The 15223-nt window shown below is 33.2% G+C and overlaps 1 protein-coding gene across 5 annotated transcripts in view; it reads right to left on the bottom strand.

Moving 5' to 3' along the window:
- The window catches only part of Diaph3 (diaphanous related formin 3), a 492745-nt gene that overhangs the window by 162905 nt on the left and 314617 nt on the right, over nucleotides 1-15223 (bottom strand). For all 5 annotated transcript variants that reach the window (XR_012436212.1, XM_074043284.1, XM_074043286.1 and 2 more), the window contains 2 exons: nucleotides 10591-10714; nucleotides 2018-2183 (listed from right to left, as the gene is read on the bottom strand). Coding sequence is in view for 4 of the 5 variants with exons in the window: in XM_074043284.1 (XP_073899385.1) it covers nucleotides 2018-2183; nucleotides 10591-10714 (290 nt within the window). In the remaining variant the exon portion in view is untranslated. The remainder of the gene's footprint in view (nucleotides 1-2017; nucleotides 2184-10590; nucleotides 10715-15223) is intronic.

Below are 15223 nucleotides of genomic sequence, written 5' to 3'. Positions count from 1 at the left end.
GTGTACTTTGCCTGTAATTATGCCAGTGGTGCCCAAGACCAGTCTTGGGTTTGTTGATTTGCTGGAAGGATTCACAGAATTCAGAAAAACTATTATATTCACACATACAGTTTATTACAGTGGAACAACACAGATTAAAATCAATAAAGAAAAAATTGCACAGGACAGAGTCCTGGAGAATCCAAGTGCAACCTTGTAGTTGTCCTTTCCTAATGGAGTCCAACAGTATGTCACTATCCCAGGACAGCTAAACATGTGACAACATGTACTAAGGAAGTACACAGCCAACCAGAGAAGCTCACCCAAAATTTGGTCTTAAGGATTTTTCGGGGTCATGTGCTTTTGAGACAGGGTCACACCATGTAGCCTAGGCTGGCCTTGAACTCCTGATCCTTCTACCTCCACCTTCCTAGAGCTGGACTTATAGGTGTGTGCCACCACATGCAGCAGTGTTGAGATTTTTCAATGGATTTCCTGCCTGATTGACTTAAGCTACACAGTCTACAGCCCCTTAATAAGTCACACTGAAATAGCATGGCCTAGGGCACCCAGTGAACAAAAGTAAGTATTCACCATAAATCATAGTGTTAGCATATTTCCTCTAGGTTGATCCAAGGTCCCAGGTATATAAAGACACCCTTTACTCAGGCATGATATTCCAAGAGCTTCAAGGTGGTCTCTCAGGAGCCAGTGAAGGGCCAGTTCTTTCTTTGGAATATGAAGGATTCATGCTGAATCAATATGCCTGCTAAATCAGTCCTTTACTGCAAAATTTATTGAGCAACTATGCTGTGCTCAAAACTATGATAAACACTTTTAATATATTACCTCATTTAATACTTATACATTCTCCCAAAAAAGGAATTAATATGCTCTTCATAAACATGGAAAATGAGGCTAAGGAACATATGTTTACATCCACGTGACTACTGTGGAATCCAAATCTAGCACTTTATTTCCGCCAGGTCATGTTGCCTCATAAATCTTTATACAATATAAATAATACATTGTACAGGGCATGACCCATACAGGTGTATCATAAGTAGAATAACTAAATTCATATCTGGTAGTGAAAATTAATTTAGAGAATCACTTTGAGTTTATGAAGGCAATAAATGAGTTGTGAATAAAATGTGTTTGCTGTAGACTAGTTTTCTTTAAAATGGTGGGTTTTTATTAAAAGGCTACCTAACCATTCCTAAGTGATTATAACCTAGTTCGATAAAGTTAGCAATGAAGTTTTCCTGAGACTCAAAAGAACCAGTTCTTTAAATTCAATCTTCTTTTTCTTTACACTTCAAAACTTTTTAATCCTCACAAACATTTGCTGAAATATAGAAATGACTTACCGATTTATTAAGAATAACATTTTTTTTCCTTGTAGGAATGTATCACCAATTTCCCTAGGGAGACAACAATGCCTTCTCACTTTAATATGTGTGTGTGTGTTTTTTCCCCATCTCATCAGCTAATACTTTTCAAAAGATCTTTTTAATGCTTAAATGAAAGGATTCCACATCAAAGACCTGACCTCCCTATTAAAGTATCTAAGGAAACCCTAGGAATGTAAAATCTATTCAAAGGAAAGTCACAGGTAGCTTATTGTACAATGCATTAAGAAAAGAAAAGGGGGAAAAAAGCTTCATATGAGCTGCATGGAATTTGGTAAAATTATACCACAAAAATACAAATCGATCCTAAGGATAAAGAAACAAATTTATAGCCAAAAAGTTATTACAAAAGTGCTCTGTAATCAGCCAGAAGGGAGTCTTTATGAAAAACTTCAGAATTTGTCACTTTTTCAATCAAAATTTCTGATTACAGCTTAATGTTGGAAAGACCAAATAGAGAACAAACTACACATTTTTCAATAGATTTAAAATCTAAAATTTTTAAAGCTAACTTTCAACATCAGAAAAGTTCGACTGCTGACAAGAGTAGAATAAAGTACTGAAATAAAATAGGTGATAAAGTATAAAATTACTCTATAAAAAACAATTTAAATTTTTTACCATACCATGAATGTAGTTCTGAAGTTACTCAAGTCAGAAAAAAAGTCTTCCACTGATACCTTCTTCACATCAATGGCATAATATTCCATTATGCTCTGGTACAATCTTTCCATGTTTTCAAGTAACTTTGAAAGTTTCTCATGCTGTACTTTTGCACTAATAACAAAGCTGTATAATATAGTTAAGGTATTCTGAGATTTACAAATTAATGCTTTTGAAGAAATTAAAAACATCCGCAACTCCAATATTTTAGTCTAAATTTTAGTCACTATTACTACATCTCCAAAACACCACTTCTGGAATTCCCCATTCTTACAAGAGAGTCTATATTGTATAGCAATTAAATCTTAATGTCAATTTCTAACTTTTGCAAAAAACTAGCTTATATATTTACTGTTTCTCTTCATTATCATAATAATCTATATCATGAAAATTATGTGATAAATTTAAAATTATACTTCAGTTGTTAAGATTCAGTAATTGGAATAACACTGAAATTCATAACATAAGCACTGAATAAAGCAGTTGAATTAGACAGCATGGTATCACCTCAGAGCTCTTACACATTGGTGCCTATGGACAAGGCCTTGACCTCTCTTTGCCTTGATTTTCTTATCCATAAAATCAGTACTTATCCGAAACGGTATTGATAAGACCACCTATCTCATAGTGCTGTTGTAAGGAGCAAATGAGTCAACATTAGCAGCCTTCTAGGAAAGTGACTGTGCATTTAGTGCATCATATAAACACTTGGTGTTATTATTTCCTTCTTACTCATTTTAAGCTTATGAAGTCCTAAATCAATAAGTTACATGTGTTAATTATAAAACTTTTAACATTACATAAGGAAATTAATGTTTTAAATTCCTCTTTGAAAAATTCATATATAATTTCTTCTGTACATTACATGATTAAAATGATGATTGTACCCACAAAGGCACACATACAGGCACACACAGAATTGTTCTGTCATATTTCACAGCACACTGAGAATTAGTCACTAACTAAATGTGAATGTAACAGTCACTGGTAGTAGTAGAAAATATTTTCTAAGCAAACCACAGAATTTCCTTCATTGTGTAAAAAAATTACTGATGCTGTCAGATACAAAATTGCCACACCACATTCTGAAAACTTGCCTCCTGGAGCATCAGTCATAACCTATGACTACTTTAAGTTGAAACATTTAAAGAAATTGAACACAGCTAAACTTACAGAAGTTATCTTATTATCTTTGACTAATACAAACATATAAACATTCATTAGCCCAATTAAAAACAAATGGATTCAGCCTATGAGAAAAAAATTGAACTGCGTGTATCTAAAAGGGACATTTTTCACAATTTCAAAAATGATATGGTTCTTCTGATTAGAGCTGTTCTCTGCAGAGGATGAAATAAAGAAATGGAGACAGGTCTTTCATTTTGAGACAACAAAAAAAATCAATGGAGGAGAGATAGCAGTGCTGCCAGGGAAAGAGTAAAGCCAGGCCATATGGAAACAGGCTATTAGAACCTAACCTGTCCACAGACAATAAGGCATTCCAGTAGATGAAAGCTCACCTGTTCACTACTCTAGACTCATTCCACACAGTATCTGCTTCCCTTCTATTCCTGTTTCTTTTCATACTATGGTCTACTTAGTACTACATGTAGTATTTTTGAAGAAAAATACTAGTGAGCAGGGAATGTAAATGCTAAAGCGAGAATTTTTCTTTTTAATGACCTTAAGAAAATGTATAGTTCTGTATGTGGCTTATACAGAACTCATCTGAATAGCAAACTTCTCCCTAAACTTTCTAGAATCCTAGATCATAGTAGTGCCAGTGACTGATAAATAATGTGTGTGTGTATTCATTATCTTGGATGAATAAGAAAAGATTTTATATAATTAGTCAAATCAGAAAAACCATAAGAATAGAATCATACAAGATAGGCTTTCATTGATGATACCAATATTTATGAAGTCATATAGGTAAATTCACATAAATAAAGATCACATTGGAAATGCCTAAGAAACTAAATGGTATGGTCAATTTTAGTATGATACCAAGAGATTTATAAATTGGTTTACCTAATCAAAAAAAAAGTAACAACCTCAGCTAAAATTATTTATGTCCCAAATAGAGTATGTCTACAGGAATCATTTGGATATTTTTAAATCCTACTTTAAAGAGAAACTCATTTCTCCTTTTTCTTGTTCAGACCCATCAATCAAGGATTTCTTTTTTTGTTTTGTTTTTTTGCAAAACTCAGGGCCTTTACCTTGAGCCACTCCAAAAGCCCTATTTTTATGAAGGGTTTTGAGATAGGGTCTCTTGAATTATTTGCCTGGGCTGGCTTTGAACCAGGATCCTCCTGATCTCTGCCTCCTGAGTAGCTAGGATTACAGGTGTGAGCTAGTAGTGCCCAGCAATTAAGGATTTAATTCTTCCTTTCCATGAGGAGTTCCTGTTCTCTCTATACCTATGAATGATCCTTTGTTCCACTGGAGTCATGATGTTTGTAGCCCATTGTACTACTCTGGAAATACTTCTTACTGGCAGATCTGCAATCAATTTGAAAGCTTTCCATTCTAGTCTAATTCTTCAGGAGGGCTTTGTTCTTACCACATTTCTGCCAAGTGTTATCATTTCTTTCTGTCTGTTCATTTTGTCTGTTCCACCTTCTTCACTGTATCAAGTCTAGCCACCTCAAATGACATTGCCTCTAATTGCTTATTTCACTCTAGTAGAGAATTCTTAAACTTTGTTGGGAAGGGTAACAAGTATCTTCAAAACTGTCCAATGAAAAGCCTTGAAATTTGTACCATAAAATTGCACATATGCACATATATGTACACAATTTGAATATATTGCAAAGAGCTAACAGAATCCCTGAAAAGCATTTACCCTGGAAAAGATGTGGAGGACACTATTTTAGTTAGTGCCTCTAATTAGATGGTTCCATAGACAACCTTTGTTTTTTTTCCTTTATTGTTCTGATGGATAGGGGTACATTGTGGCATTTACATGGGTTATTACAATGTATCAAATATATTATGTATGAATTTACCCCCTCAACCGTTCTCCTTCATTCCTTCCCCCACCAATTCCTGAAGTAGTTTCAACAGGTATCATTTTTGCATTTACTTACATGTGTACACATTTTATTGCACCATATTCACCCTCCTATCCCCTTTTCCCACACCTCCCCACCCCCGCCACTGGTGCCAACCCTCCCTCCTGGGCAGAACTTGTTCCGCTCTCCTGTTCTCTGATTTTGTAGGTGAAAAAAAGAGAAAAGATAAAACGAAAAACATGACATTTTAGCTTTGAGATAATACACAGGGTGTTTCCTTGTAATATTTCCATGTATTATAACTCCAATTCCTTTATCTCCTCTAATTTTCTTCATTGTACTTTAGACCCCTTCTTTTGGTAGTTTCAGTCAGATTAAGATTTCAATATTCATTCTTGAATAGTGGGTATATCAACCCTACTCAAGTTCTTAGTTTCCCTACCCCTTTCGTGCGTGACATCCTGTAGTGTGACCAATGTTTCATAATATTGCTACATTTGTGTTAGGTCTATATTCCACAAATGAGAGAGAACATGCTAGCCAATCCTTTTTTTCTTTTTTGCTCCCATTTCTGCTTCTAATGCTTTGAGTGTTAACAGAAACTTCACAAAAAGTAGTATATGTTCTATGCACCGATGTCTCACACTTGTAATCCTAGCTACTCAGAAGTCAAAGATCAGGAGGATCACAGTTCAAATACAGCCCAGGGAAATAGTTCATGAGACCCTATCCTGATTTAAAAAAAAAAAAAATCTTCACCATAAAGGATGGGTGGAGTGGCTCAAAGTGTAGGCCCTGAGTTCAAGCCACAGTATCACACACACACACAAAAAAAACAAAAACTACTTGGTTGGTAATCAGGATAAAATAAAGTGATAACAATCTTTAGATTCTCAGCTAAGTACCATGAGTAACAAAATATAAGAAGTATATCTGTGCATATAAGAAAACCAGTACAATTCTATTAAAAGATGCAATGGGAAAGATGATGGAGAGCTACAACTACAGAAATGACACCGTTTTGTTCTAACAGCCAGGGAGCATTTAAGTTAATTTTCTTATCATTATTCTGTATAAAACAATTTGCTCCCAAAGGAAATGGAGCTTTGAATACCTGGAACTATCCACAAGAATGATAAAACTATGAGTAAAGTGAAACAATTTTGGAAATAACTAAATCCTTAGAAGTTTAAAATGACTGTCTGATAGAATGGAATGACTGGTGGATGAAGAAGGCACACTACATCAGTTTTGATGGCCTACTCTCTTACTTAGGAATGCTGAAACATCCCGATAAAGAACCATCATCATCACCCAAAAGAAAAAACAAATATAAATGTTCTTATTCCAACTGTTAAACTCAAAATAAAAGTTACACTCATGTCAACAGTACTTAGGTTTTAATTATATTTTCTCATCATCAAGTTTTATATTGATAAAGATCTTCAGAAAAATATGTGAGACATTCAACAAAATAAACATTTGGTAAAATTCACTGCACAAAATATATTCCACTTATCTGATATTTTGAAAAATCTGTTCCTTTTTTCTTTACCTTTATCAAAGTTAAGGACAAAATCTCATTATTTTCTACTTGGATCACTATAGTCTTCTATTTGAAAGCTATATGGCAACCAGATCTGTGTTTACATGCAAGGAGTCATGTATTTACCATTGGTCAGTGTAGGTACATGCCTCAGAATTGGTACTCTTGTCCTGCTCTACCAGTATTGCTTATTCAGAAATTACCTACTGAAAAAAAATTCCACATTTATTCTTCATCTATCCCCTCATTATTGCACTTTCACCAAGAAAGATGGCCATGACTTTATTAAGCAACTGACACCAGCGACAACAGCAATTAAAAAGACAAGCAAATTCTCTGCAGTCATGAAACACACATTTTAGGATGTGAAGACAGACAATAAGTAAGTGGATAAGAATTTCACATAGCCATAAATAGGAGGAAGAAAATAAGTTTTTGATGCTATATAGAGTGGCAGAGGCTAAGTTAGGTTGAGCAATGATCCTGCTAAAAAGGTAAGGTTGACTGAAACAATGGAGAAAGCATTAAGTTATATAGTATCCTCTGTTAAGTGTAATAAGACCTCGGAATATGTAAAGATCATCATAAATTTAAGGAATCATAAAGGATGAGGAGCAGGATATTGAACTCAAATCGTAAATATTTGTAAGGAACGTGTTAGGTAGAAGAGAGGTAAGAAAGACCAGAAAAAGAGAGAAACGAGAGAGGAAGAAATCTAGTTCAATAGAAGAAAAAATGTGCTACAATGACTCATTTACTCAGCTTCCCACTCTTGCAAATTCCCATGCCAATATTTTATTTTACTTTCTAGTCACAGTTCAATTAAAGAAAAATGTTTCAAATTTCTTTACCTACAAAAGGCTGAACTTTATGCACTGCAGAACATAGATATGTCTCTAAATGAATTTACTGGGATAATTTTAGCAAGTACACAGTAATTTCAAAAGTGCCTAAAACATTGCTATGCAGTGCAACAACAAAAAAGAAAGCGTGAAAGTAAAGTGGGATTTCAATGAAGAAATTAAAAAAAAAAACAAATTGTGTGAAAGAGTCAAATAATTTGTCACAGAAGTTGTGATAAATACAAAAATATATAAATCTAGCAAAACGGTTTTTTATAAAAGACTCAGCAGAGGGAGTAAGGAGAAAATAGAGAGGCAAGAAGAATTCCAAGGGCATGCTCTATTTGTTATTTTTCTTAAAATGAGAAATATTACAGAAATTAAAGGTCAAAAGACAGGAACAGACACTGCATGACTTAAATCCTGGCATTTTAAGTTTTTCACTGATAAGAATTTAATAAGTATGTACACATCACATATAATAGCTTGCATATAACAATATTGATGACCCCACTTCAAGATTGTGTTTCACATTTTTCAAGTAAATGTTTACTGTGGAACTATTCAACTAATTAAAAGTTCTGACCAGGCTTAAAAACTGGAAAATGAACGTATGAAAAAGTCAAAGAAATATGAAATAATTGTGCATGCCTTTTAAAGGAGGTACTAAATTCATATTTTTTATGTTAAGAAGTAGATGTAGAAAGTGAGCATGCCCTGGAAGAATAAAAGCCCAATACAATACAATTGGGTGCCATTAGTGAAATTTCATAGTATAACAAAATTGGGCTTTTGTAATTTAAAACAATTGAATTAACAGATTTTAATGGCTCACTAAATCATGATTGCTTAAAGTAAATTTGTACATATAAAGACATATTTTAACAAATTAAATAATATGCAGATTCTTTCAGAATTGGTTGATGAACCAAACATTTGATATGTGCTTCAACTAATAAGTATTTAAACATAAATCACAACATTTGAATAATAATAACATACTTTATGTAATAAATTTTGATTCATTGTGCATTTTAGCTTCCATTTCCTAAGACCTGAGAAGCTTGCGATTTGCCATTTTAATAAGGTCTGTATAAATGTATTTAATATTCAAAATCTGACTTGTTGTCATTCCTAATTAAAGTAAACAAAGTCTTACAATGAATGAATTTAATTACTTCAGAACTAGTATGTCTAACTAAGATGAAAAGCAAACAAGAGCAATCTAATCTCGGCAAAGAATATTTATGATTATAAGCTTTGTCAATAGCAAAGTGCACCAACTGTTCATATATCTGACTTCCAAGAGATACATGAATGCTAATCAGTTCATTAGAGGCTTCTAGGTTGTGATATTTAGCGACAAGATATGTGGCTTTCTTGTCCATGGAGTATAATTGTACGCAGAATGAAAAATTGTTTCCAACAAAGCATCATCCTTCCTGTTTCTGATTTCTTGCTGCTGCTTTTTATGAAATGCATACCTATCAAGAAGCCCACATCATCCAGCTTCTAGTGTCACAGGAATACGAGTATGGATATATCCTGAGATAGTCTGCTGAACAGCATTTCTACAGCCTTTACTCTTGGCTGAGGAATTCATGCCAGGTCAAGAAACCCTGTAACCCTGTAATCAGTGCACTCACAGCGTATTACCAGAAGTTATATATAACCAAAATCGTTTTCTAAAATGCTTTCTATCTAAGGTAAACAAAAAGTACTGCAGTTAACAATACTTAAAACAATAAACTGACACTTCTGAATATTTTAAAATGGTGAAATGGGGGAAAAAGCTAAGAATGATGAGACTGATAGGACTCTCCAATAACATATTCATTCTTAAAAAGCATACTTTGCTAAATGAGAAGGTACTACAAAAATGTATTTTTGATGGACAAATACAAACTTCAACTTATTTTTAAAAAAAGAAGAAAAAGAAAGCTTTACCCAGTGTAGTGATAAAGGCACCTGCTTAATAAGAAACTGGATGAGGGGGAGGGGAGATTCAAAAGGAACTGATTGTCGCTGGAATGCATTTTTATGGTATTTTCCAACAGAGAAAGGGACAGAAGTTAAAATTGAACTAATTCACAATTAAGCTGAAACAATATACAATAAAATCCATGATAAGCCGAAAAATAATTTTGTGATTCACTACATCTCAAGGGGAAAGAAAAAGATGAAATAAGTAATTTTATTTCAAGAACATCAGTTTCAAATAAACTATTAGGGATATGTATAAGAACCCATTTTAGAAGTAGGTTATCCTTTTATATAGAATTCAGAAGTTCATATGGAATTTTAATAATGTATTATAATAATACTTCATTACAATACAAAAGGTATCCATCTCTAATTTCATGCAATGGTTTGCTAATCCACCCAACCTTTAGTTGTAGGGGGAAAAAAGTTCATAGCTTCAGTTACTCATTACAGATTAAATTACAAAGTTAGTGGTAACAAAGATAACTGAATACAGAAAACATGAAGTTAGTAATAACAAAGATAACTGAACACACAGAAAACCATAAACCAAAAAAAAACACAAACCTCACGCAATTAATTTATATTACATATTGTATCTCTCAATTTCATTTTGGGCTAGGAAAATACAAACACAAGCAGGGACTGTGACAAACTCCATTTTGAATTTGGAAATATGTATGTCTTTCTAAAGGAAGTATTAAATTTTGTGGAGCATGAGTTAATTTTTAATATATACGTACCCTTGAAGCTGAATAGTCACAATATGAGTTTATGGAGACCGTATTTGTTTCCTTCATTTCAAAAGTTATTAAATCATATCATGACTTTAAATTCAAACGTCCTCAAACTAAGTTTTAATATCCTTTCTTTATCATGACTACTAGAAGGATATTAGGCAATATGGAAGGGAAAAGATGGAAAAACATTATCATCCAAGTAGATAAAAAGGAAAGAAAAAAACAACAGAAACACGTAGTACATTACTCATGATAAACAGACTGATTAGTTTCTCTACAAGAAGACAAAGGTTAACCTTCTACAGTTTGGCACTGCAGAATAATCTCTGGGTATGCAAATACACTTAAAACATTAAATAAATTGTAATTTCAGTTGATAGTGACTTATTTAGATATCAAAAGGATATGGACATCTTAGTCACAAACTTGTCATGCAAGTCCTCAGGAGGGGGAAAGGTTTCCAAATCTTTCTCAAGCTGTTGAAGTTGTCTTCCCATCTGTTTCAAATTCTTTTCCAGCGTTTCTACAGAGACTGAAAGAGAGTATATTAAATGCCTTGAAAGGACAAAATTATAATATATAAAAGGTAAAACAATCCAGAAACAAAACATTTGTGAAAAATATCATAATAATGCAGGAAAATTCCTTATAAAAAAGAAGAGTGACTTGATTCAGTTTATTCACAACCTTTTGACTTCTAAATCCAGTTAAAATGGAATTTCAATGATAGGTTAAAATCAAAGAGACAGTTCAGGAATTGTCCATTTGAGTACTATTCAGATAGAGAGGCAAAGGAAAACTTTTTAAAACTCAATTTAATTCAATGTAATTTAAAAATTTTTCAAAAGCGTCTCGAGAGGGAACAGTTGGGAAAGATGGGGATAAGTGGTCTTTATTGCACAAGCTAATCTATGATAGAAAAGAAAAGTTTCTAGAGGTGATTTATGATGAAAAACGTCAAGCTTTATTTACTGGTGCATGGTCTTAGCTTATTATCTAATAATTAATATTTTTGTCCTTTGAATTAAATTTGTTTTCATAGTGCCTCTGAACAACCCAAGGCACTGAGATACTGGCAGAATGTGTACATTAAGAATCACTTCTCCAATCTGTCCTAGTCAATTTTATATGACATTAGGATAAGGAATTAGCAACACATACACAAAGAAAATAAACAGGTCAAATGAACTTTTTGTATATTTGATTTATATTTAGATGCATTTAGTTTCAAACATAAAACAACTTTTGCTTCCTATATAAATGATGAATATATATAAAATTATGAACTATATAAAATTATGTTTTAAATGAATACAATAATTCTAGGTAATCTGCCATATTCAGGTTTTAAATTAATCTTAAGGAATGGATAAGAGTTTTATCTATAAGGATGGAATGCCCTTAGAAGCAATCTAAATGCACAAGAAAATAGGATTGAAGTTTTAAAAAATTATGGTTTACATCCATGGTTCAAAGAATGGAACAGAAAAGGAGCATGAAAAACAACGTTGAATAAGAACATAAAATAGTGTTTTAAATCTAACTGTACACAAAAAATGTACTATTCTGATAGACACAAACATCTTTTAATGTATTGTTATTTAAAAAATTAACAACTAACTATCAGATATGTTTGCTGAAGCAACCATTGAACTCTTCAGAGAGCTACACCTAACAATACTGAAGAGAACTGGTACTTTAATCTTGATTCTCACTTTAGAAGCCATTCTTAATAGATACTCATGCATATTTTCTTAACAGTTTTTGAGTTTTTTGGACTTCTCATTTATCTCCTTTGTAAGTGAGGCTTTTCAGATTGAGATAAGGCCACAAGTATAGCTCAGTGGTAGCATGCATGCTTTGCATGCAGAAGTCACGGGTTTAATCCTAAGCACCAATTTTTAAAAGTGACAGAATAAATCTGATATTGGGCTGTATGGAATGTTTCCATCATGGTAGCATTTAGTGTATTGAGTCAGTCTATTTAATGCTTGTCCCCAGTATCTTGCTGTATACTGCTCATGGTGTAAAAGTATATTTTCTATGCTATGCTCTTTCATTTTTATTTCTGCTGTTCAATTATCTACAATGGAGGCTTCTATTTGATTAGGCCTTTGGTGTTTCATTTAGTCTTCTCATTTCCAAATGGTTACTTTGCTTCCTTCAAAGTTCTGTTTCTGCATTACAGAAGAGATTCCTTTTGCTCTCCAAGTCTATTTGATCTCTTCTCTAATGTCTCATTAGCATTTTCTTTATCATTGCTCAAGAAATCTTACACTGGTTCAATCACTTTTGTACTTCCTAAAACTTTGAAACTCCTGATTAAATAAAGGTTCAAAAACACATAATTTTTTATATTAAGTAAATATGTACTCAGGAAAGCTTATAAGCCATATATCTACTTTGTGTCACTGATTATGTTAAAAGAGTTGGTGTACTACCACTAGTGTAATAATAGCAATCCTTATGATAATAGAGATAACAGAAATAATACTAATAGCAATATAGTAGTTGAACTTCACTGAGGTTTATGTATATCAGGTACTATCTTAAATATTGTCTAATTTTAAATTAATCCATTTAATCCTCACAAGCACATCATGGAGGAGATGTTGCTATTATCTCCAGTATACAGATGAAGAAACTGAATCTGGGTGCAAAAGTAAAAGACTAACAAATAACTAACAGGTGGCAGAGCCAAAATTAGAACTCAGGCAATTTCATTTCATACCTTACTTTCTAACCGTTTTTCTATGCAGAAATTATTAGTTACAGAAATTACCGTTTTATTTTTCACAACCCCTACCCTTTCTATCAGTAACAACCTTTAAATTTAAAGGGTTTTCCACATGACTGGTTCTCTGCACTCTTGCCTGAAGCAGTCTTACCAGTGATCCACAGATGACTAAGCCCAGTAGAAATATATCTAAGCATTCTGGATGGGTGAATGGTCAGTTAAGATATAAAAATGCTACTTTAAAAAAATGAACATTGAACAAAAATCACATACTTAAAATATTGTCTTATTCTGATATTAAATTAGGGAAGTGACAAATAAGAGTCTGAGGGACTCTTATGTAACAAAAGGCAAAAGGCAAATATTGGGAGGGAATACACTGAGATTTTTTTTTCTGACACCAAATACATTGTTCAAATATTGACCAGTTCTCTAATTCTCCAACAACTGGATTTTCTATTATTCATTTTAATTCTCACATTAATTACTGAGAGTTAGTATCTCACCCTATAGGTAGAAGGGCTTATTCCCAGGACACTTCCGAATTTCAGACACTGTTCCAAGCTGTCCATACTTCTAAATGACTGGCTAAAATTTGAGGAGCCACAAAATTTCAGGAAGCCACTTCCTTTAAGTTCAAAAATTCACTAGAATTATTCACAGTCCTTAGGAAAGCAATAGCCTTATAGTTAATGGTTTTATTATAAAAGATACAACACAGCAACAGCCAAATGAGGAGGAGGGGTTGGCATGGAGCTTCTATGCCCTGTGCACACTCCATACTCCCAGCATATTCATGGGTTTAGGGACCCAGAAGTTACCTTAGCCTCTTTGTCTCAGTCTTCACTGAAGCACAGTGATTATAAAGTACAGTGATTAAATCATTGGCTACTCGCGACACTCCCTTCCTGGGGGGTTAGGGAGTGGGCTGCTAAATTGGATGCTCTAATCATACACTTAATGCCCTGGAGATGCTCCCTACTGGATGAAAGACTTGAGTCTTTTGCAACTCTTTGGTAGTCACTGAGTCAAGAAATTCTTTCTCTGTGACCTGAAGCAGTTTCTCCTGTGCTCAACTTCCACATCAGTAAAATGGGAGATATCTCATGTCATATTTATACCCCATAGATATTTGATAAATGACAAAATTCTGTAATAGGATAAATAATATTTTGAAAAAGAATACTTATGGTTTTTTTTATTCTTGAAAGCAAATAAAGGATAAAGTTTAAAGATCAAAGTGATATTAGAATTCAAGGAATAATAAATCAACAGTCTCTACCACGAACACCACCGCCATTACCACTGTCAGGGTAGGAATAGTCCATTGTGGAAATCAGTCTCAGCAGAGTTACTATTTTCAAGAGCAAAATATTATGAATATTTGAGTCATATTCAAATATTTAAGGTCAACATTATCAAGAGTAAGAAAGCTATCTTTTAAAATGGTTCTTCTACAGATAGAAATCCCACTAAGCCATTTCTTCTGCTTCATCACCAGTCTCTGATTACATTACTTGTACATTATAGATAAGTGGATTTAAATGCAATTGACCAACCTCTCACTGCTGGTTTTTAAATAAGGATCAAAGCACCCTTGGAAGACAAAAAAGGAGTGTGTGAATTCTAGGCTAACAAAACATAATCTATTGTCCCAGCCATCTTACGGGTAAAACTAAACTAAAGAGCATTTCAAGAATTCCCTTGGTGTTTTCTTTTTCAGCAATTATTGTATTTCCAAAGTCTGTATGTTTATGTATTTTCAAACATAATTTTAGTCACATAAGCCAAGTTCTTTGAAGTAGGTGACTACTTTTTCTTTTCTTTTTTTTTTTGTACAAGGAATACCAACTAGATCAGGGAGTTTTAAATTTTACACACTGAAAGAAATATTAATTTATAGGAGTATCTGTATCTTTTAACTTTGTCACATTTCTTGACTCAGAAATTAATCTTATTTTTTTCATTATTTGAATAAACATAATAAAACATGACTGCCATCAAACAGTTAACAAAATGATTTTAAGGTATTTGTGGCTTTTCCATCTTGATGAATATTTAATCCATGGGATACCTCTCTATGACCTCAAAATTGTATCTCTGCCCTCAAACAGTTCATCTGTAATGTCCATACCATAATGGGCAGAAGAATCACAAATTCTGTTTCCTGTACTAGTAACTTACTAGTTTGGTCCATTTCCTTTCATGTAATACTTAAATCTCTACAATCATGACATTCGACTCCTTTGAGTTGATACACAGTATTTAATTACTTTCTCACTTGAACACTATCCACGTCATTGG

Source organism: Castor canadensis, chromosome 10 (assembly GCF_047511655.1).
Source record: "Castor canadensis chromosome 10, mCasCan1.hap1v2, whole genome shotgun sequence".
Taxonomy (NCBI): Eukaryota; Metazoa; Chordata; class Mammalia; order Rodentia; family Castoridae; genus Castor; species Castor canadensis.
Note: the sequence above shows the minus strand (reverse complement) of the source record. Positions and strands in the feature narration are given on the sequence as shown.